General features: G+C 47.4%; 9 protein-coding genes across 9 annotated transcripts, besides 1 other annotated feature; 4 read left to right on the top strand and 5 right to left on the bottom strand.

Moving 5' to 3' along the window:
• Positions 1-53: 53 nt before the first annotated feature.
• FPSE_05562 (uncharacterized protein) lies at positions 54-848 on the bottom strand (the record flags this gene model as incomplete). The annotated part of the gene is made up of 1 exon (XM_009258680.1): positions 54-848. One exon carries the CDS (start codon positions 846-848, stop codon positions 54-56), a length of 795 nt encoding a protein of 264 aa, XP_009256955.1.
• Positions 849-1,180: 332 nt separating this feature from the next.
• FPSE_05563 (uncharacterized protein) lies at positions 1,181-2,083 on the bottom strand (the record flags this gene model as incomplete). Its single annotated transcript, XM_009258681.1, has 1 exon — positions 1,181-2,083. The coding sequence occupies one exon, from the start codon at positions 2,081-2,083 to the stop codon at positions 1,181-1,183; it is 903 nt and encodes a 300-aa protein (XP_009256956.1).
• A 601-nt stretch (positions 2,084-2,684) lies between these two features.
• Positions 2,685-3,773, bottom strand: FPSE_05564 (uncharacterized protein; the record flags this gene model as incomplete). Its single annotated transcript, XM_009258682.1, has 1 exon — positions 2,685-3,773. One exon carries the CDS (start codon positions 3,771-3,773, stop codon positions 2,685-2,687), a length of 1,089 nt encoding a protein of 362 aa, XP_009256957.1.
• A 298-nt stretch (positions 3,774-4,071) lies between these two features.
• Positions 4,072-4,128: a microsatellite.
• A 1,792-nt stretch (positions 4,129-5,920) lies between these two features.
• Positions 5,921-7,574, bottom strand: FPSE_05565 (uncharacterized protein; the record flags this gene model as incomplete). The annotated part of the gene is made up of 2 exons (XM_009258683.1): positions 5,921-6,570; positions 6,623-7,574. 2 exons carry the CDS (start codon positions 7,572-7,574, stop codon positions 5,921-5,923), a joined length of 1,602 nt encoding a protein of 533 aa, XP_009256958.1.
• Positions 7,575-8,160: 586 nt separating this feature from the next.
• Positions 8,161-10,406, bottom strand: FPSE_05566 (uncharacterized protein; the record flags this gene model as incomplete). Its single annotated transcript, XM_009258684.1, has 5 exons — positions 8,161-8,802; positions 8,846-9,358; positions 9,405-10,050; positions 10,104-10,232; positions 10,285-10,406. The coding sequence occupies 5 exons, from the start codon at positions 10,404-10,406 to the stop codon at positions 8,161-8,163; spliced, it is 2,052 nt and encodes a 683-aa protein (XP_009256959.1).
• A 640-nt stretch (positions 10,407-11,046) lies between these two features.
• Positions 11,047-12,697, top strand: FPSE_05567 (uncharacterized protein; the record flags this gene model as incomplete). The annotated part of the gene is made up of 6 exons (XM_009258685.1): positions 11,047-11,538; positions 11,586-11,646; positions 11,695-11,930; positions 11,977-12,373; positions 12,425-12,556; positions 12,654-12,697. 6 exons carry the CDS (start codon positions 11,047-11,049, stop codon positions 12,695-12,697), a joined length of 1,362 nt encoding a protein of 453 aa, XP_009256960.1.
• A 905-nt stretch (positions 12,698-13,602) lies between these two features.
• FPSE_05568 (uncharacterized protein) lies at positions 13,603-15,566 on the top strand (the record flags this gene model as incomplete). Its single annotated transcript, XM_009258686.1, has 4 exons — positions 13,603-13,874; positions 13,921-14,734; positions 14,781-14,916; positions 14,962-15,566. 4 exons carry the CDS (start codon positions 13,603-13,605, stop codon positions 15,564-15,566), a joined length of 1,827 nt encoding a protein of 608 aa, XP_009256961.1.
• Positions 15,567-16,051: 485 nt separating this feature from the next.
• FPSE_05569 (uncharacterized protein) lies at positions 16,052-17,301 on the top strand (the record flags this gene model as incomplete). Its single annotated transcript, XM_009258687.1, has 3 exons — positions 16,052-16,340; positions 16,390-16,520; positions 16,570-17,301. The coding sequence occupies 3 exons, from the start codon at positions 16,052-16,054 to the stop codon at positions 17,299-17,301; spliced, it is 1,152 nt and encodes a 383-aa protein (XP_009256962.1).
• A 739-nt stretch (positions 17,302-18,040) lies between these two features.
• Positions 18,041-18,963, top strand: FPSE_05570 (uncharacterized protein; the record flags this gene model as incomplete). The annotated part of the gene is made up of 2 exons (XM_009258688.1): positions 18,041-18,301; positions 18,355-18,963. 2 exons carry the CDS (start codon positions 18,041-18,043, stop codon positions 18,961-18,963), a joined length of 870 nt encoding a protein of 289 aa, XP_009256963.1.
• Between the last annotated feature and the right edge of the window lie 1,166 nt (positions 18,964-20,129).

Below are 20,129 nucleotides of genomic sequence, written 5' to 3'. Positions count from 1 at the left end.
TATCTTGATGGTATCATTGACGCCTATCCAATCCTGAGATAATGTTCCTCTAGTCATGTCGAAGAATAACCTCCATCCACAAAGATTGTCTGCCCTGTAACTGTAGCACTCGCATCACTCGCCAGATACACAGCAATCCCTGCAAAATCTCTTGGCAGACCATTCCTTCCTACCATAGTTCTTGCTGCATGAGCCTCGGCCTTTGCAGGGTCGTTGAATGCAACGCGAGTCATGGGTGTGTCGACGACACCTGGTGCGATGGCATTGCAGAGAACACCATGACGAGACCACGCTTCTGCTTGGGATCGTGTCAAACCCAAGAGACCTGCTTTGGATGCTCCATATGCACCGCTATTGCCGTATGACCTGAAAGCCTGCTGGCTTATAATGTTGATGATACGGCCCCAGCCATTTTCTGCCATCTTTGGTCCAAAAGCTTGCCCTAGGGCGAAGGGCGCGGTAAGGTTGACGGCAATTGTCTCATCCCAGGCTCCTTGAGAAAGATCGTTCATGTGAGGTCTATAGTTGACAGCTGCGGCGTTGATGAGGATGTCAGGTGACCCGACAGTTGCCTTAATAGCTTGGATAGCATCTCGCACAGAAGCCGGGTTGCCAAGATCAGCGACGATAGCTTCAGCGGTAACATGCAGATCAGCGAGGTGATCGATGGTATCCTGCAGGGGTTTCGGTCTTCGCGCAATGAGAACAATCCGACATCCAGAACGTCCCAATGCGATGGCCATCTCTCTTCCTATTCCGGAACTTCCTCCCGTGATGACAGCGACTTTGCCAGCGAGGCTGAAGAGGCTGGAAAGATAGCTCGAAACGGCTTGCGCGCTTGGTGCCATGGCGTTGTAAAAGAGCCTAGCCCAGTAAAGTTTGCACTATCAAAACAATTGAGGGAGGGCAATGGGATATAGGCTGATAAATAAGGACAAGGGAATAGTAGCATGTGCTGCGTTGACTCAGCTTTTTTTGCGTCTTGTGAGCGAAATCGGCTGACGCGACTTTGGTTCACGAGATGTCACTTTTTGCGCATGCGGGGTAAATAATCGTGACCCGAATTTAATCTTGGTAGACATTTCAACACCGCAAATAATCGACGAAATTGGACAAAACCAATATGACATGAATAAATCTATATATTCACGCGACAAAGGTAATAAAGCTTCAACTAATCTCATGCTGCAGTCTCAATCTGAACCACAGTCAACCACCATGTCTCTGTTCCAATATCAACAACACCAGGCCCATTGACCTCAAGATGAGCGATATGCTCACTCAGGGCACTCATAGGCCCCAAAGGTCCAGCACTTTTGTTTCCTTCCGCCGAAGCTTCCAGTATCGCCTTGACAGACACCCCAACAACCTCGGAAAGCTGCTCAGTGTTGACTAGGGTAGCATGAAGACCTCTCTTGTTCAACCAGTCGTGATTCGCAACTGTGACATACGCGACAGCTCTTTCAGCGGGTGTTTTGGGCTTTTTCACAGCTGCCGCGATTGTCCTTCCAGGTAGTCCAACGATGGTTCCCACAGCTCCAAGGGCAGCGCCTACGGGAATGGATATAACGCCACCGACAACTCCAAATGCTGCGCCAATGATGTTTCCCCTCTTTGCATTCGCGGCAATGCTCTTTCCAACGCTCTTGGCGTGGTTTCCGACTCCCTTGACATACGAAACTGGTTGTTGCCCCATAGTCTTGGCCACGTCTCCAGCATGGTTGATAGCCTTCTCACCGACTTTGGCGGTCATGAAAGCCGAGATGGTATCGAGAAACGCAGACCAAGCTTCTTGTGTGATACCATGGCCGAGAAGTGCAGGCGCATAAGCTTTGAGAAATGGGGATGTTTGGGACGGTGTTTCTTGTGGGATGGCGATGGGGGCTTCCTTGCTTGTTGAAACTTCAGAGTATGTGGGGAGAGAAGATTCAGGAAAGTCAAAGGGGTTCTCTGCAGTAGGGACTTTGTTATTTGATTGAGGTTGTTCTTGTGATGAGGGACCAGCTTCTGTGTATGCGGGAGCTGGAGCTTGTTGAGGCTGGGCCTGGTTGGCCATGTGCTCTGCTTCTTTGCTGGAAGACATTGTGACGATGAATAAGGAAACAAGTTATTTATGAAGATAATAGTTTATTATTGAGTGTCCAGTTTGAATGATTTGATCTGATCCTGGCCAAAGTTGGGAGCAGCAGTGTCATTCTTATATCAACCCAAAGACCATTTAACTTCAGCTTGGATCGGCCACTTCGTCATCGGGTAGAGCGGCATTTGCACGGTAACGTCTCAGCCCTAGAACTGTCCGACTCTAACCAATGGGAGACTCCGATTATTGTCCCGAGTGGCTCTGAACTTCGAATGGGTTGACCAAAACAGTTAGAGCGACTGTAAGCGAAAACGAGAAGGATCCCGACGCCAACACCCTTGCATGACATGAACTAAGAGAGGCAGTGCTTGAAAGGTATTCCTCTTCCATCAAGAGCCGCATGTTAAAACTTTGATACCGTATCAATGACTAGAATAATTCTGTCAAATTCAGTAGTTGAGTCAGTGATAGTAGTAAATACAGATGTGATAGAATATATCTGAGCAGTATTAAATCCTAGCATCACAACATATCCTTATTACCCTGAGCCCCGGACCATCGAGAAACCAGCAGTCTTACAAACCATGTGCTCCCTCAATCAAAGTTAAGACCTGGATTTAATGCCCGCATACGCACGCATCGCCAACCTTCCAATAAGTTGCCCTCCATTCTTTATTGTTTTCGAGTCGTTGGTGTCTTTTGATCCATGCTCGCTATCCTCCCAGATCTTCTTGGCATGCTCACACGACTCGAAATGCCTCTGGAAACCGGCCACAGAGAAAGACATGTCGCGCTCTACACACTTCCGGGGCATACCAGACGTTGCCCAGCCCTGATGCATCGCCTCGAACCGCCCACTGACGAATGCTTTCTCACATCCCTTGCAGCTAACTCCACGCTCAACCGTCATCTTCCATCGGTTTAGCGTAGGATATGCGATGCATGCTGCTGAGCGATAGTGCAGCCAGCCTTTTTGAACAGTGACGTTACGATTGCCTTCGGTATGGGCAAGTGACAGGATCCTTCTAGGTATATCTGTTGCCAGTATACCTATAGTGTATCTCGACATCTCCACGGGGTTCTCCCAGTTGCGGATTGTTAGAGTACGGCAGTCTGTTTGGCTGGGTATATCTTCACCCATCCTGTTGGCCAAGACTCTTCTGAGGTGGTAAACATGGTAGTAGTTTATCACAGCCAACTCTGGTTCTTCACGAAGACAGTTGTAGCAACAACGTGTGCAGGTCGGGAGAAAAAGGAGACTTCCAAACTCCCCACACATGGTGCATTGCTCTGTATTGAGAGAACGGTAAAGGTTATCGTATGTCACATGACGACTCAAACTTGTTTGAGCAAGCGCCTTGATACCCGCAAAGCCGTGCTGTGCAACAAGTCGGTATTGGGGGATCCCATTAGAAATAAAACGTGCTTGATGGCTGGTATTCCGGAAATCGTGGAAAGACTTGACGTCTAGCAGCAACAAGATATTGGAAATTACCTCCGGTGGCAGCTTGTATATTGACGCTGTGTTGTTTGCTGTTTGTGGGGCCAAAGACGATGATGTGGTTGGTGAACACTTGAACAATGTATCGGGAGCTTTTCTCGGATTCGTTTGACGCAATGGGAAATAGTATAGGCTTCGATGGTAAGAACAAGTTCGAAGGATAGCCTCTTGGTTCTCTAATGTTTCCGACATGTTGGCGGATAGCATATTGATTGGTGAGGTGTAGAAGAGGTGCAAAGTGTGTTGACAGGATCGTTGTATGAGTTCGGAATGAGATGAACAAGAAGAGCAGAATTGCCATTTAAATATTTGAGAGGAAAAAATAATTCCAAACCTTGTACATTCAAAGTTTTCTAGAATCTTCAAAATGAGAAAATAAAAAACTATACGCATTGATCCACTGCTACCATTGAAATGTAAGATACAGTCGGTTTATACAAACTATTTTTTATTAAACTTTTATTGATCGGAGATTTCATTCTTTCATACACTTTCTTTCTTTCTTTCTTTCTTTCTTTCTTTCTTTCTTTCTTTCTTTCTTTCTTTCAACAGAGATTTCACCGTACTGTTCGAAACTCGTGCACTGCCCACCCAGGATACAACCGATGACCCCTAATGCCCCAACAACAGCCTTCTATGACTGCTTTTTATCTAAGCGATACTATTTAAGAGTTAGCTGTAAAATACTTCAAAGGATGGGATGAATATCTTACTTAGATATCGCACATGAGCATGCATTGATCGCTGCCGAGCCACTAACAGCCCAGTCGAATTGGCAAAGTGTCATGGCGTTGCTGTCAAGATTCCGATAGTTGCTTGTTGCCCACGTGCGTCGGTCTTGGTTCCTGAGATCGAAGATAAAATATGTCATTCCAGGCAGGGGCTCCTTCGTTCCCAGTTTGAGACCACGAGCTTCGTTGGTAGTGGCTCTTGAGGTAATTCGCTTTAAATTTTGTCGAGAACGTTGAATGCCTCGTGGGTTTGCGCGCGAAGTTCTCTCTCTGGCTGATATGAACGGCGTTGGGAATCGCTCCATCAACGGTCGCCTGGCATATCGTCTCATTTGAGGAAACACGGATGCTAGTGTAAATGGTCTTGAAGCTATTTGCGATAGTCTCGTTGGTTATGTCGAGACCTGGATAGGTCATTGTATTCCTTGATGCCGATACGCAGGCTTCGCCGTCTGATCGCCGACATTGCCGTACAGTACAAGGCCAGCGAAACCGGTTAGCAACGTGGATTGCAAAGGACCGGGATGGACTAACTAGTCTTTGTGGATTGATTGGGCGATGACTGTGAAAGTCTTGGATGAGTGATTAATTGAGGGTTGTTGGAGGAAGAATTCGCTGCTGTGTTTGCGGCTTGGCAGTCACCCACCTACCAAGGCACCTGCTCGGCGTATGTATGATCTTGTTGGGAAAGTATAGATAGGGTTCACGGTGAAAATAGTCGGCGGCAGGCGGGTTACTAAAAAAATAAGGAATTGAAGCAGAATGAACAAAATCATTAGTCTACCTTAGGCTATATATACACTAAGAGTAATCTAATACTGTGTTGTGCGAAGTCATGTTGCGTGGCTAGGCAGGCTGCGAATTGAATCGCCGAGTGCGTCACGTAACACCCGGCCGAAACGTAAAGTAATCGTATGTCGAGATATGCATATTCCTCGTCGAGTTTGTCCGTATTAGCTCTTTCTTCCTAGTGTCAACCATAAAAGGAAGTAGGAGGGAACGGAGGGGTTCGGGCGACGTCTGGGCATTGGAGAGTAACCGCCAAGGGGCTGGTTAAGCCAGCGTTGTATAGCGGATAGGCCTCGTCGGAGTACGTCCATGATGATAATCGGATGGATTTTGGGTCTTGGTGAGGGAGTGGCGTAGTTCAATTTGATAGTGTGAATGGCTGATTATGTAGGCTCAGTAAAAAGATGGAGTGTGCTGTTAATGGACAGTACCTGGTGAAGATTATCGCTTAGATAATAAGCAGTTATAGAAGGCTGTTGTTGGGGCATTAGGGGTCATCGGTTGTATAGTGAGTATTCAATTTCGAGAATGAAGTTATATTAACAAATTTCTCTAGAGCGGTGTGATAACTATATACACCTTCTACTACAAACAATAGCGGCACTATCACCATTCTTTATATTAGGTCGTACCTTTTGAAGCACCTTCAACCGTGGCTGTCCATAATGTTATTCAGTAAGAAGAGAAAGAATCATAACCTTGAACTTTTCCAGCGTCTGTATCCTTAAGTTTTAAAAATGAAAAGATTTCATGACAAGTAGTTACATGGTAGAAATTATGGATTATTGAACGCGAAGACATGGTGACACTCTTATTCTATTACTTGCTAGCTACTTCTGAATGCTTTACATGTAGTACAAGTACTTTGCCATTAATATACTCGTATTCAAGTTCCGTCCGCGTGCCTCGATCCTCTTGAAACGAGACTCTTATAATTCTCTTGACAACTTTCAAGATATCTGCAAGATCTGGAAATCTCATCTTTACATCAAGTGTAACAATTTTGATAGCGTCGTTGGTTTTACGAGCACTGCGTGCAAATCTTTGTACCGCTCCCATGTCTCGAGGTTCGATGCCGTCTATCTTCATGCTGATCCACAGAATGTTCTTGATCCCGATGAGTCTCTTGTACTCGATTAAAGACGTGGAGCCATCATCAATGACAGCGTAGATGAAACATGGCGAGATGTTATCAGGGAAGGTTGGTGAGATTGTCGATGCTGTGCCGTCTTCTGCTAGAGCTGTTGATAGTTGGTTCGCGAAGCTGAAAAGCTCGCTTTGGGGACAAGGTAAAATATTGACCATTAGATTCTGGGTAGATGATAAGGCTGTTGAAATCAGGCAATAGGATGATTGCCCTATAAAGTCAAATGTCTTTGTCGCCGGTTCGAGTGTGCTGAAGTTGTTGCTTTGCAAAACTTTGTTCCACTCGTCCACAGAAGGATATTCAAGTGGCTCGAATCGCGCCTCTACGATTTTGTCAGTAAAAGTGTCTCTGGAAGAACATGTTGGTGAACATACCAGACCATATATTCTCATTTACACCCAATATGAGATTATAGGCTGGCGAGATATCTGAAAGTCCGACAAGGACAAGGACACCGCCAGGAACGGTGAGTTTTCTCAGGTTCTTCAGAGCCTCAGCCAAAGAATTCGCTGTATAGAGAATGTTGTTGACAATGACCACGTCGAAAGACTCTGGGCTGAATCCTTGGTCAAGGGGATCCTGGTTGACGTCGAAAGCTTTGAGCTTAAACGAACCCTTCAGTGACGCTTTTGTTTGCTGCAGTACAGGAAGAGATCGGTCTGTGATGCTGTAGGATATACCCTTCTCGACAGAAAAGGCACTGAAGAGAGTGTCAGTCATGTTGCTCGTGCTCGCTCCAACTTCGAGGACATGTTGAACAGGTTTCTTAGTCGAGAAATAAGATAGATACTCTCCAAGGTGAGCCTTCATCTTCTGCACCAGCTCCATACCATTCAGCATGTGATGGAGCTTTTCGTCTTCGACCAACAACTCAATGGGATCAACAGTTCCTTGGAAGATACCTCCAAGATTAGGACCAATCCTAGCAAGTATCTCTCCCTCGAGACCTACTTGTGTTAAGGAAGAAAGAATTTCGATCATGGCAGTCATTGTAACATCGCTCAACACCAATTTGCCGGCCTGAGAAGCGTTGTAGGCGCTCATCCATTGGTATAACTTCTTTCTGGGACCTGTAAGTGAGGTAGGGTCAAAGTCCGGGATATCCATCGGAATATTGTTAAGAGATGCGCGGATTATGAGCGCTGCGGCGCGGGCGATGATTATTTGATGGTCTGCTGTTGCTTTGTTGAGGGGCGTTCTGGGTCTCGTGTTATTGCCTGTGTAGAAGTTGGCATCAATTTCCCATTCGACGTGGTGGACCGAGTCCCAGTCGTCATCATCTTGAATGAATGGTTCGTCTCTAATGATGGGTTGGACAATGGACATGGTTGAGATATTTCAGTGATACGAGATGAGAGTGACAGCGATAAGATAAGATATGGGAAATAGCAGTAACTTGGATAGAAAATATGTCAAGGTTTCAGGTGCCAAGGCAGTATTTATGTCCCTCAATAATCTCACCATTTCTGAGGTTGGGGTTGACGTTTTGGGTAGTGCATGTCTCGGAGCCGCAATCTAACTTGCACAGTACAAGCATGTGAGTGACGTTGACCATGTCCTGGTCCTAGACTAAAGACCCCACGGGGCAAAGTTCCAAGCCGAGCTTCCGATACGTGCCCGCGTTTTTACGACTCCGAGAAGAAGCAATAGTCACACCACATTTCAAGTTCATATCGACTTGTGACATTGTGTCTCCTGACTGTGCCGATACGTTTTGACCAATTTGGAGGCGGAAATATCTCTCATATTGAACTCACAGACCCCGAGATGCCGAAGTTTACCGGCCGCAGCAACCGATTCTGAGAGTTGTCTTTCGAAGACAGATTGACTATGTAACCTTCGAACCTCAATCATATTATACTTTTTAGCCATGATGACGTTTAAAATGTGTTGTACATAAAGTTTGAGAGTTTCATCCACCCGGCGTCCAGCCAGTAGCAGACCAACTCTCAGGACTTATATCAGGCCAATACAGTCCTTGCGCTCCATCGTGATACATTGACGCATCGATAAACTGCAAATCCAGCACTGGCTGCGATAAGAGCTCCTGTAGTGAAGGTTCTGACAGCGCCATCCCAGCTGTCGGGTTGGAAAAACCTCCCACATCGATTCCTTCAAATTGTTGCATCACTGCGTCCGGCGCAAATTGTCCTCGTCGCGTCGTCATGCATACCTTCATAGCGTCGATATGCCTGCAGAATTCCTCCGCTGCAAAGTTCCCGTTTTCTTTTAGTTGGGCTAAAAACTGCGCAGCTGACTCGAATTGCTCCTTGTCGCTGCGTGATTCTTTGCCATCAATAAGACTCGATATAGCAAGAACTGTGGCTGCCGCAAAGAGATATTGCGTGTAGAAGTAGTCAAATGTTGCAAAAGACCCGTCGATCCAGCATTCGATCAGCAGTCGGCATGAGTGTCGTGCGCAGCGGACGCAGGCTTCCGATAAGGTCATTGCTGAGACGGGAATTTGAGGTTCGGTGCGTGGTTGCGTATCCCATGCTGCTACGTGGGTTCGGAGGACGTGAAGAAGAATAGGTCGAGTAGCCGTAATGGCAACCTAGATTCGTCAGATACGCTCATCCTTGTGGTAAAATACTTACTTGGTTGAAGTACAGGTGCAGTGATAGTGGTTTGGGGCTTGGTTCGGGGGCATCAGTTGGCTCAATGTGCAGATGAGCAGGCAATTCTTCCACAAACGCTCTCAAATCTTTCAACGCCTCTTGTACCCTTTGCGAAAGCGTCTTCTGCTGCGGCCTCCTCGTGTAGATCGAATTGATGACTTTTGCAGCCAGACTCGCAAGCCGTATACTGGCGATGACGTACGACGAGTCTGTAAAATCGTCTGAAGGTGTCTCAAGGACTGGGTCGGTGGGCAAGTCAACGTGTATCTCGTCTTCGCGTATCGCTACAGGATGACCCAGTCTGGATGCCCACATGCGGTCGAAGCTGTAGGCCGTCCACCACACGCGGTTTCTATGCTCTCGAGCGCCAGCATCTCGGAGCTGTGACTCTGGTACGTTCAAGTTCAGGCCCATGACTACACTAAGTCGAACTGACGAGCCAGCTAGAGCATAGGCTGTGTATCGACGGTTTAGGGCGAGTGAGTAAAATGACTGGAAGGTCAGTAATGTCTTTCTATGATTGGGTAGGTAGCCTTACAAGCAGCAAACGGATTTCGACAGCATCGATGCGTGGCCTTTCACTAATGATTCGAAGTATCCTTGTAGCCCTGGCAAAGTATGCCATACCAGGGAAGTTCTTGTCTTTTGCCGCTGTCCTTGTCGAGTACATTTCTCCGATTGCGAATAAAACCCACAGTTTGCTCTTGAGTAACGAATCAGTAGAGTGAGGGTTCAGAATCGTCTGCTCAAGGCCTTCTAATATCTGACTCTTACGCACGATGTAGTAACCCCTGCTAACATACTTCAACGCAACATTAACGAGAAGTCGTGCCCGAGAAGGAATAGGCCAGGGACAGTCTTCATCTGAGAGAGCAAGGAGTGTCTCATCTGGTGCGTAGTTGACTCTGGGTATGTGACTATGCCCAGGCTCCGAGATAGCTTGCCGAAAACGGGTGGCAAAGGCAGCATCGGAAGCTTCACCGATGAGGACAGGGGTATGGAGGACATTCATGTCAAAGAACCAAGGCCTTTCTTCCAGTAAAGTTCCCTGCAATGTGGAAGGTGCTTCTATTTGGTTGGTAGACGGTATGGGGAGGTCTGGGACAGTGGCCTCGGGATGAGATTTGGGATCAACATTTTGATCACGAAGACGTTTATTCTCGGCAACGAGATCATCGATGTACCTATTTTAACTCATGAGAATGATGAAAGAATGGGGAAGGAAAGGTGACTATACTGTTGGCTGACTTTGACAAGTCTATTCTTACGCGGATAAGAGCATTCAGCGCCTTTACTGGCCTGTCGACAATTCTGACAAGGTTGGCCACCAGAACATTTAACTTTGCGAGCGTGACACCTTCGACATCTACAGTCCAGTTAGCGAGGTCTTTTTCCAGATTAGGACGTGTCTTACGCACGCAGTGGATTTTGTCTTTCTTTGTCGTTTTTCCGTCGTGCTCAAAGGCGTAAGGTTGGAAGAGCCGACATCCTCTCTACTATCAAGCTCCGAATCGCGAGGGCTGTCATCGTTGGAAGTCATGGCGTAACCCGAAAATTGACAAGGCCAATAACCATGAGAGATCGGGCTTCTGTAACGCAGCGCCGCAAAGCAATCTTAACCAATCTGACAACTGGATCTATGCCCCGCTTGGATCTACAACCTTCCGTTTATAGGAAGTGACTGACTTGCTTTGTTTGACTGTTGCTCGCGTGACGTGCTACAGAGAATGGGAATAACGGTGTAACATGCCGATTCTTTGCGGCGAGAAAATTCGATTTGACCGTGATGAGTCAGCATTCTCCTACTAACCTCGGGTCCGTCGGCGGATCTGAGAGTTAGGCCGAAGACATCATGGAAATTGAACGGATTCTAGACGACACGCCGCATGAGGATCATACTTGAAGGAGCCGACACCGCTTAATGAACTCTTGGAAGGTCCACATATTGGCATGGAAGTGAGTAAGAGTATGCTCCTTAAAGGAGAAGTTGCTTCGTAGTAAAACTCTTTTCAGAATCTGTCGGGTTCAAGTTCAATAAGTATGGACTGCACTCCATCATCTAGTTTTACACGGAGCTTGTGATATATACAATTTCTTTTGTATTTTGTTATAAATACTGTTTTTCATTTTTTTGATCATATGAGTTATCCTTTTCTGTTCATCACTTTCAAACGTTTGCTATGAGTGAGCCAATGAACGAACCAAAGACCGGAACAGAGGCCGAATTACAAGCAGCTCGAGAGACATCACCCCCTCCAGAAGTCCGAGCAATAGACGATGATGTTGCCTCGATACCCAACTGGCGAAAATGGGTCATCCTCTTCGTCGTCTGCTGGATGCCTCTGCCCATGACCTTCTGGAGCACAGCCATCATGCCTGCCACCATCGAAGTAGCCTCTGAACTCAACGTACCCTTGACTACCATCAGCACAGTCAACGCTGGAGTCTTCGTAGCCCAGGCTCTGTCAGGGCTGATCTGGTTGCCTATCAGCACTATCATTGGTAGAAAGTCCGCCTACCTTGCTGCAAATGCTGTGCTTTGCCTTTGTGCAATTGGATGCGCTGTGGTGCCGAATATGGCTGGGTTCGCATCTCTTTGGGTCATTGGTGGGACTGCAGGGCCGTTCTTTTTGGTAGCGGGACAAACCATCCTTGCCGACATCTTTGATCCTGTAAGTAATTCTCAGGGTTGAAGAAGGTTATAACTAATCCCCAATAGACGGCTCGCGGGACGGCTGTAGGCTTCTTTCTGGGGAGCTGTGTTTCTGCCAACTCTATTGGTAAGTAAATCGAAAACTACACTAACAACCTTGACTTACCTGGTATAGCACCTCTTCTTGGTAGTGTAATTGCTACATTCACAAGCTGGAGGGTCATATTCGGCGTGGAAGCCGGCATGTCTCTTCTGGGTCTAATTCTTTCGCTCTTGTTCATCCCTCGGTCAAGGGAAGTTGAGAATCCAAAGCTCGCCGAGCCTCGGCCTAGGACAAGGAAAGAGATTGTACAAGCATTCAATCCTATGCGCGTCTTTAGCCAATACGCATACCCCAAAGTTATTGTGGCTGTAAGCGTAACCACCCCTACAAGTAGGAACGAGCTGACATGAGTAGAATATCGCTTGTGGTTTCTTGGGCTTCAACCAATATGGTCTTCTCAGCTCTATTCGTCGTGTCGTCAACCCTCGTTTCAATCTCACCACTCCTCTGTCCAGCGGCTTATTCTATCTTGCCCCAGGTTCGGGCTTTCTTATCGGAAGCACGGTAGGTGGCAAAATCTCTGATGTGGTGGTCAAGAGATATATACGCAAGCGAAACGGAGAAAGGCGTCCCGAAGATCGGTTGAACAGCAGCTTGCCCAGCGTTCTGATCATTTTGCCTTTGGGAACTCTGCTCTATGCATGGAGTGTGCAGCGTAAGATAGGTGGCATGGCGTTACCGATTATCGGTTCATTTATTGAGGGATTTGGACTTATGGCATCGTTCAGTGGAATGAATACATACGCTGCTGGTAAGTTGAAGCCTCTATGCTTGCTTGACTGCTTCGCTAACTCTGTCACAGAAGTGCGTCCTACGCACAGAACTGCTGTGATTACGGGCAAGTATGTTATTCAGTACTGCTTCGGCGCCATGAGTGTTGGTGGGCTAGTCCCTATGATCGACGGCATCGGAGTGGGTTGGGCGTTTACCGTCAGTATGTTACCTCCTATGTTGCAGTCAAGACGCCGCTAACCATTGACAGTTGCATCTGTATCCCTTGTTGCGGGCGTTCTTATCTTACTAATTGCAAGATTTAGCAGAACATGGAAACAGTAAAACATGTTTCATCAGTTAGGACAAATAAAATTGAGGGCAACAAATTGAATAGGGGGGATGTGATTTTAGCCTAGAGGTGCAGAAAACGTCAAATGTCCAGATGTTGAATGATTTACCATAGAAGGAATAGACAAAAGTTAATCTTTGCCTAAGAAGAGTTCCCATGCGAGATTTGAATGGCAACGCCGCAGCAGGTCGTCGCCTCTACCACACATAGTCAATCTGTCGGTCTACGAGTGCATGAGTCTAACGTATCTCTGTCTCGTTTAAGAAAGCCTCACAATCCGAAGTTATTCGGGTCTGCGGCATCATTCCTCCGCCAAGACATAACAGCTCCATCAACACCTAGTCTCCAAGCCGTGGCTTTTCTCGCATTCGTTACGCCCCCAGATGCATCGCTCTTGCAAAGACTAAACTAGGCATTGAGGCGGCTTACCCCAGATTTATCTTGCTCTCGTTGGCTGGATCTGGCCATTGAGTTTCGTGGAGTTGCTTAGTGGGAATGTCTCGTTCAACCCCGCCGGCATCAGACACAAAGGAGGCGATTTACTGGTATGCATTTCACGTGGAATAGCCATGGCTGGGAATATTAAAACCAAGGTGCGACTGCCTACTCAACGTCCAGAGTCTGTCAATCGTAAGCCGTTGATATTCTTACCATAGTTACACTTGCAAACTTCGCGATGCATCTTTCGTTGTCGCAGCATCTGTTCCTTCTTTCTGCATACTCTGCACTTGCTTCAGCTCAAGGGGGCGCTGATGCTGACCCTTATGTCCCCGTATACACACAATGTCCTCGAAGCTTGGAGATTCGCGCTGCCAAAGATGTAGGTATCACACTACTTGGCTTACGGTGCACGCTGATAAGTTTAGGGCTTGTCTGATGAATAATCGTCATGGAGAGAACGCAGAGCAAAGCAGATAATGCCTAACCTCGAAGACTACTTGAAACTAGTCAAGATCAACGATTTTGACATCAATGAGTACATGGACAAGCTCAAGGAAGACGACGTCCCAATCGTTGGTCTTTCTGTCTCGGGTGGTGGTACCCAGTCTGGGCTAGGTGGCCTTGGTATCTGGAAGGCCTTTGATGCTCGTTCCGATGCAGCCATCGCTGCTCGTACTGGAGGTCTAACACAGCTTCTGTCCTACATCACTGGACTCTCAGGCGGTGGTGCTATCACTGTCTCTCTTCTGTAAGTTCACAGCTCCATTTTTGGATACTTAATACTTACTATCCAGCGCGGCAAACAATTTCACGACGACAGACAACATTCAAAAGGCCACCAACTTCTCAACTTCTTATGCTGAAGGTCCTGATGGTAACCAGACAGACTTCTTCAATACTATCTTTGAAAACGCCGGTGCCAAAGATGAAGCCGGCTTCCCTGTGTCTGTGGCCGACACCTTTGGCCAGTTCTGGGGAACATGGCTCCCCGAGGATCAATTGTTCAGTAACTACTCCGACATTGCCGACAACGGGACAGCTTTTGCCATGGGCGATGCACCTATGCCTATCCTGTGCTTTGCAGAGGTCGTCCCCGGTAAATCTCCTGAGATCGGGAAGCTCATGTACCCAACTCTTAACACTTCCAACCTCTTCAACTTGACCGCCTATGAAGTCACACCCTACGAGTTTGGATCTTGGGCTGGCGGTCGTGTACAAGCTTTCATAACAACCAAGTATCTCGGCACGTCCATGTCTGATGGCAAACCGCAGAACAGAAGCGAGTGCGTCGAGGGCTTCGATAAACTTACTCTCATGCAAGGAACTACCACCAACGCTTTCACCGCATGGTTCACCGCATGGTTCATTGACTCCTTCTACGGGGTTCCGATATTTGCGAAGCGTTGGTTGGACAAGAGACAAAAGGCGAACCCGGATATCAATGATGTTCCTATCCCAGATGACGAAGATGATAATCCGTTGGTGCAACTGGTCAATCAGACGGCTTTGTACTTTGACTTGACCTTTAACCAGTCACTGTGGGCGACTTATCCTAACCCATTTGAGGATTACAACGACGATATGAAGGATGTTTCGGAGCTCCTACTTGTATGTTTTTGCCGCCTGGTGTAAAGAGATTTGCTAACTTGTCCAGATCGATGGAAGTCTTTCTCTGGACACCAATCCTCTCCGTCCATTAATCATTCCCGAGCGAAAGCTTGATTTGATCATTGTCTACGAAGCATCATCTGACGCACCCAACTCATGGAATAATGGGACAAACCTGAGGCGTAAGTCGCACAAGCCCTTGGTCAAGATCAATACTAACATGACAGACACCGCTCTTGCTGCCTCTCAGGGTGACATCCCCTTTCCCAAAATTCCCGATGTCAACAGCATTGTTGCCCAGAACCTCTCTTTTCAGCCTACTTTCTTTGGATGCAACGCCAGCGAAGATACTCCTCTTCTTCTCTGGCTTCCCAATGCGCCATGGACAGGCTACACCAACTACTCCTACACGCAATCAGAGTTCACCCCAGCCCAGCTCGATATTGCTTTCGACAACGCCTTCCAGGTAGCTACATACGGTAATGGAAGTGTTGACGAGAACTGGCCCGCCTGTCTCGCTTGTGCGGCTATCAAGGGTTCCTTACGGAGGGTGGATATCAATCTGCCCAAGCAATGTGATGAGTGTTTCAGCAAGCATTGTTGGAACGGAACGACAAGTTCACGAAAGGCTACTGCTGCTGACTTTGATCTGAAGCCTAGACTTGATCCTGGGCTGACGTTTGAAAAGTGGAACTCCAGCGATTGGTATGGTGAGTCGAGGACCAACAGTAGTGGTGGGGATAGCAAAGAAGATAACTCTGCTGGAGCCAAGGTTGGGAATAATGTTATTGGCCTTGTTCTGTCTGTAGCCGCGATGGTTTATATTCTGTAGGGGGGCGGTCCAGTACCATCTAGCCTTGGCAAGGATTGCAATGCCTGCATAATAATAGCTATGTCGATTCAATTCATGTTTACACTTGTTCTGTCATATTGCCGACTGGTACACATGATCGTGTTTGATAGCTAGAGACTTGCACCAACAGCAACACACACGACGTTTTGATGGGTTGAGATGCAACTTGATGGCAGGCCAATGACGATATGTAGGCACAATTGGACAAAGCCCCGTGTACGTCTGTCTGAAATGAGACCAAAGACCACCAAGCTCTTGGGTCTAAACTAGCAAATCTTCTAGTCAGGTTCTGCAACACTAAGCCAAGTTAACGAGTCAGGCCGTGTTCGGCGAGCTGTTTTCGGTAGTGGAGATCGATGAGCCATGATGAGAACGATCCAGTATGAGAACAACGCTCAGATAAATAATAACATAGATGCCCTGGTCAAACATCAGTTTTGCGACACCAAAGCCTATTGTCAATCATGTCTACTCCTCAAAACCACGCCGTCGTCTTTGGTGCAACAGGCCTCATCGGCTGGGCCGCTGTCAATCAACTCCTCTCAAAATACCCTGCACCCAACACCTTTGCAAGCATCACAGCTGTGAGCAATCGACCCTTGGACGCGCAGCGAACATTCTGGCCCAAAGAGTCTAGTGAGAGACCAAAAGTCCAACTTGTGTCAGGTGTAGATGTCAAGAGTGGTGAATTGGAGGAACAGTTGAAGGATAACGTGGTTGAGATCGAGAAAACTACTCATGTCTTCTATTTTGGTGAGCATTGCAATTACAGAAACAAAATGGCCTCTGCTAACAGAGACAGTATTCGCGCCGCATGATGAAGACCAACAGGAGGAATGCAAGATCAATTCCGACATGATGCGCAATGTCGCATGCGCACTGAACGCGCTCTCTCCTAATTTGAAGTCCTTCGTCTACTCTGGCGGCACGAGGGTATGCCTTCCCCTACCTTTCACTCCCGCACAATTACTGACTTTCACAGGGCTACGGCATCTACATTCCCGGTGGCATCTTCTCACCTCCACTTGTCGAATACATGGCCGATACCATACCCGCGGATTACGCAAAGACGGTCGCTTACCCGTGGTTTCGCAGGATTCTCACTGATGCTTCGGCCGGTCGCGAATGGACATGGACAGAGGTCTGTCCTGACGTGGTCGTAGGTTTCAGTGCGATTGGTTCGAATTACTCTCTCGCCTTGCACTGGGCGCAGTATCTTTCCTTGTATGCGAAGAACAACGGAGAAGGTGCAGAGGTTGTGTTTCCTGGCAACAAGGAAGCCTACAATGCGCGTTTCACGTCCGTGTCGTCTTCTATTCTCGGTCGTATCGCAATTCATGCGGCACTCAATTCATCATTGTGCGGAGGCAAGATTATCAACATGCTCGATCGTGCGGAACCGGCCACTTTCGCAGAAGTGTGGCCTCGTATCGCGTCGTTTTTCGGGCTTGTCGGTGTCGCGCCAGGAGATACAGAGGGTCAGCGACCGAGTGAATACATCGAGACTCATGGTCATCTCTTGGGAGAGTATGGTAAGACAGCGGGTGTCGGAGCAGGAAGGAAACAACTCGATAGTGTGGGCTGGTGGTTGACGTTCGATCGACAATTGAGCGCGGAGAGGTTACGAAGTGTCGGCTTCAATGAGGAACAGGATCCATCAGAGGGTTGGATTGAAGCGTTTTCCAAGTTTCGCGATGCCGAAATTATTCTGTAGGGTTAGTCTTTTGCCTGCCCTTGGGAATCGGGAATGCCGAGAAACAGTAAGCAATTCGGCGTAGCAGAGTAGAATGAGGACAAGGCGGAAAAGAAAAAGAGGATCTCTGTTGCTGTTATGTCATTGTAAATCCACCATACCGAGCAAACCCCGGCGCTCCATTTCTCCGGAATCTGAAAGAGGAAAGAATGGGGAAGGGGACCACTGTTAGCCGTCGTCGTTCCTGGTCACGCACTGGCACTCTTGAGTTTTTGTTACGAAATCGACTCTTACTGATGCCAATAGAAGTCTCCCATTTTCTTCGTACCGGGTGAATCGGCTCTGTTTGCTGTGTTTTGTTCCTTGGTACCGTGCTTTTTCAGATGGAAGGGGAGGGGAAATAATGGATCATCTCCGCGGCCCAACGTGCTTGGTATAAGGACAAGACGCGCTGTCGTTCTGGAGAGGCTTTGGTTTCTTCTGTTGAGAGTTTGAAGCCATCACTATCAGAGGTTAATTTCGCGACAGACATCCGAATCGAGGCTCCGGCTCAATTAAAACTTTGGCTGTTTCATCCGACGCCATCTGACGCCATCTCAATTGCATTTGACGCCGTTTTTTACTCAATTTTCGTTTTCTATTTCTTCAAAGATCCCACCTTTCCCATTCATCTAGTCTAGCTGGTCACACCCCTAGATCTCATCTGCATTTACCCCAGATTTCACATCACATCACATCAGGCCACCCCCAGTTTATCTCAATGCCGAACCCAAAGAAATGGACCTTCGACATTGATAGGTTCATTAATCCCTACATTCCACCGCCGCCATGGAAACACCTCCCATACCCCATCGCCTACATCTTTGGATACCGTCACCAAAAACCCAGTAGTATTGGATCCATACTCCCAGTAATCTGGGCATTTATCGGCATTTTCATCTCACTATCTGTAATTGAATTGGCTTCAGAACGTATACCTTCTTTCGTTGAGAGAGGCGCTCCTATTATTGTCGGGTCTTTTGTATGTCAACCCACTAGAATGAGATCGAGTTGTCAATATGCTAACAGTCACAGGGTGCGGGCGCTGTTCTCGAGTTCTACGCTATTGAATCCCCCCTCGCACAACCGCGCAATTTCTTCGTCGGTCAGCTAATTGCTGCTGTGGTCGGCGTCAGTATCGGCAAGCTCTTCCTCCTCAGTGACAGCTTCTCCTCCATCCAATGGCTGGGTGGCGCCATCTCTTGCGCGACGGTAACGTCCATCATGGCTCTTACAAAAACAATCCACCCACCCGCTGGTGCAACTGGCCTTCTCGCCGTGGTTGATGACCGACTTCTCCGCCTGGGCTGGTTTTTCATCCCTGTGGTGTTGTTCAACTGCACAATCATGTTCGGAGTGGCACTTCTCGTGAACAACATCCAGCGCGCGTACCCTGTGTATTGGTGGACGCCTGAGAACCTTCGTGCCGAGAAGACCGAAGGAGAGAGGGAGAAACCGGCGGATGTGGAAAAGGGGAAGCCGAGTGAGGTGGTACCCGACGACGGAAGCGATTCGGATAGGCACGAGAGGCACGACGGCAAAGAGATTGTTCTCAAGCCTGGTGGTGTGCTTGCCTTGCCCCAGGACCTCTTCCTTATGCAAGAGGAGCTACAGCTATTGGAGGAGATTGCCAACCGGCTGTAGAGGATATAGTTTGGATAGATGGAGGACTGTATCATTACACAAAATAGCATATAATAAGAATCATTATTAATACGAATTAATCACATATATCCCGACTATCCCGACGTCCATACAGGTTGATGGGCTAATGCACCGATACAATAATTCACTAAAGCAGATGGCCTCATATTCTAGTCCTTAGCATCGCGAACCTGGTTACTCACAAACCTAGCCATTAACGAGAGACCCGACAATCAGCATCACCCGCTCATTGCACCACATTCGTCCTTCACCATCGTCAGTTACATGTGGCATAGACAGTCGACTAGTTTAGTTGTGAATTTGTTATCTCTTCTCTCCTCAACATTGAAATTATAACTTCGTTGTGCAAACCCTCCTGTGACAGCTAGTGGTGCAACACGTGTCTGATCCGCAGAGGCGGTTGAAAGAACACAGGCTAGCGGATGTTACATGTAGGGTCCAGTTTGTGTACAAAGGTATGTGAAACCTTGTGCTTGACGAGGGTGTTGCCACGGCTTAGAGTGTGTGGTTTGTGAACATGGCTGGGTCTAGTTTGTGTTTCCCTTTGTTTCTGGAACCCGGGTCTATCATCACAGTGGGTGTGAGCAACCTCGCCATGTACAAGTATGTCTGGCTTCTTATAGGTAAGCAGATGTTCGTCTAGAGTGATTGGCCAAATAGTTCTTTCAGCTTGATATGTCCATGCCAATGACAATGTTAGAGAGCGTGCCCGAGTACTTGGAAGAGTATATGTGCTTCGATATCGATCAGAGAGCAAATAATTAGCTACAAATCAAAATCTATCAAAGTGAAATAAGAGCCTGAGACTTTAATCATAAACTTGACTGAGATTGGAACATGTTGAAAAAAGCCTGGCTGACTTGATTAAGGCAGTCAGGAGATACATTTCCGAGCACGAGCTTTACATAGGCACAAGGTAAAAGACGCCCGATCAGATAGTAACAATATTTTCAATCTAAAAGAGGAGGTTTTGGTTAGCGTTGCTGCACCAAGAGTGATGTCAATAACAAATTCGATTGGGAAAATGCAAGTGCCGACTTCTTGGGTAGCATTGCTATAGTGGGGAAGCACAACTGGGAATAGCTTCAAACAATACATTGGTAGTTTGGTCGATCGAAGCTAAACAGTTTGATGAGACAAGGTTA

The sequence above is a fragment of the Fusarium pseudograminearum genome, chromosome 2, assembly GCF_000303195.2.
Source record: "Fusarium pseudograminearum CS3096 chromosome 2, whole genome shotgun sequence".
NCBI lineage: Eukaryota > Fungi > Ascomycota > Sordariomycetes > Hypocreales > Nectriaceae > Fusarium > Fusarium pseudograminearum.
The sequence above is the reverse complement of the archived record's forward strand: the minus strand, read 5'-3'. Positions and strand labels throughout refer to the sequence as shown.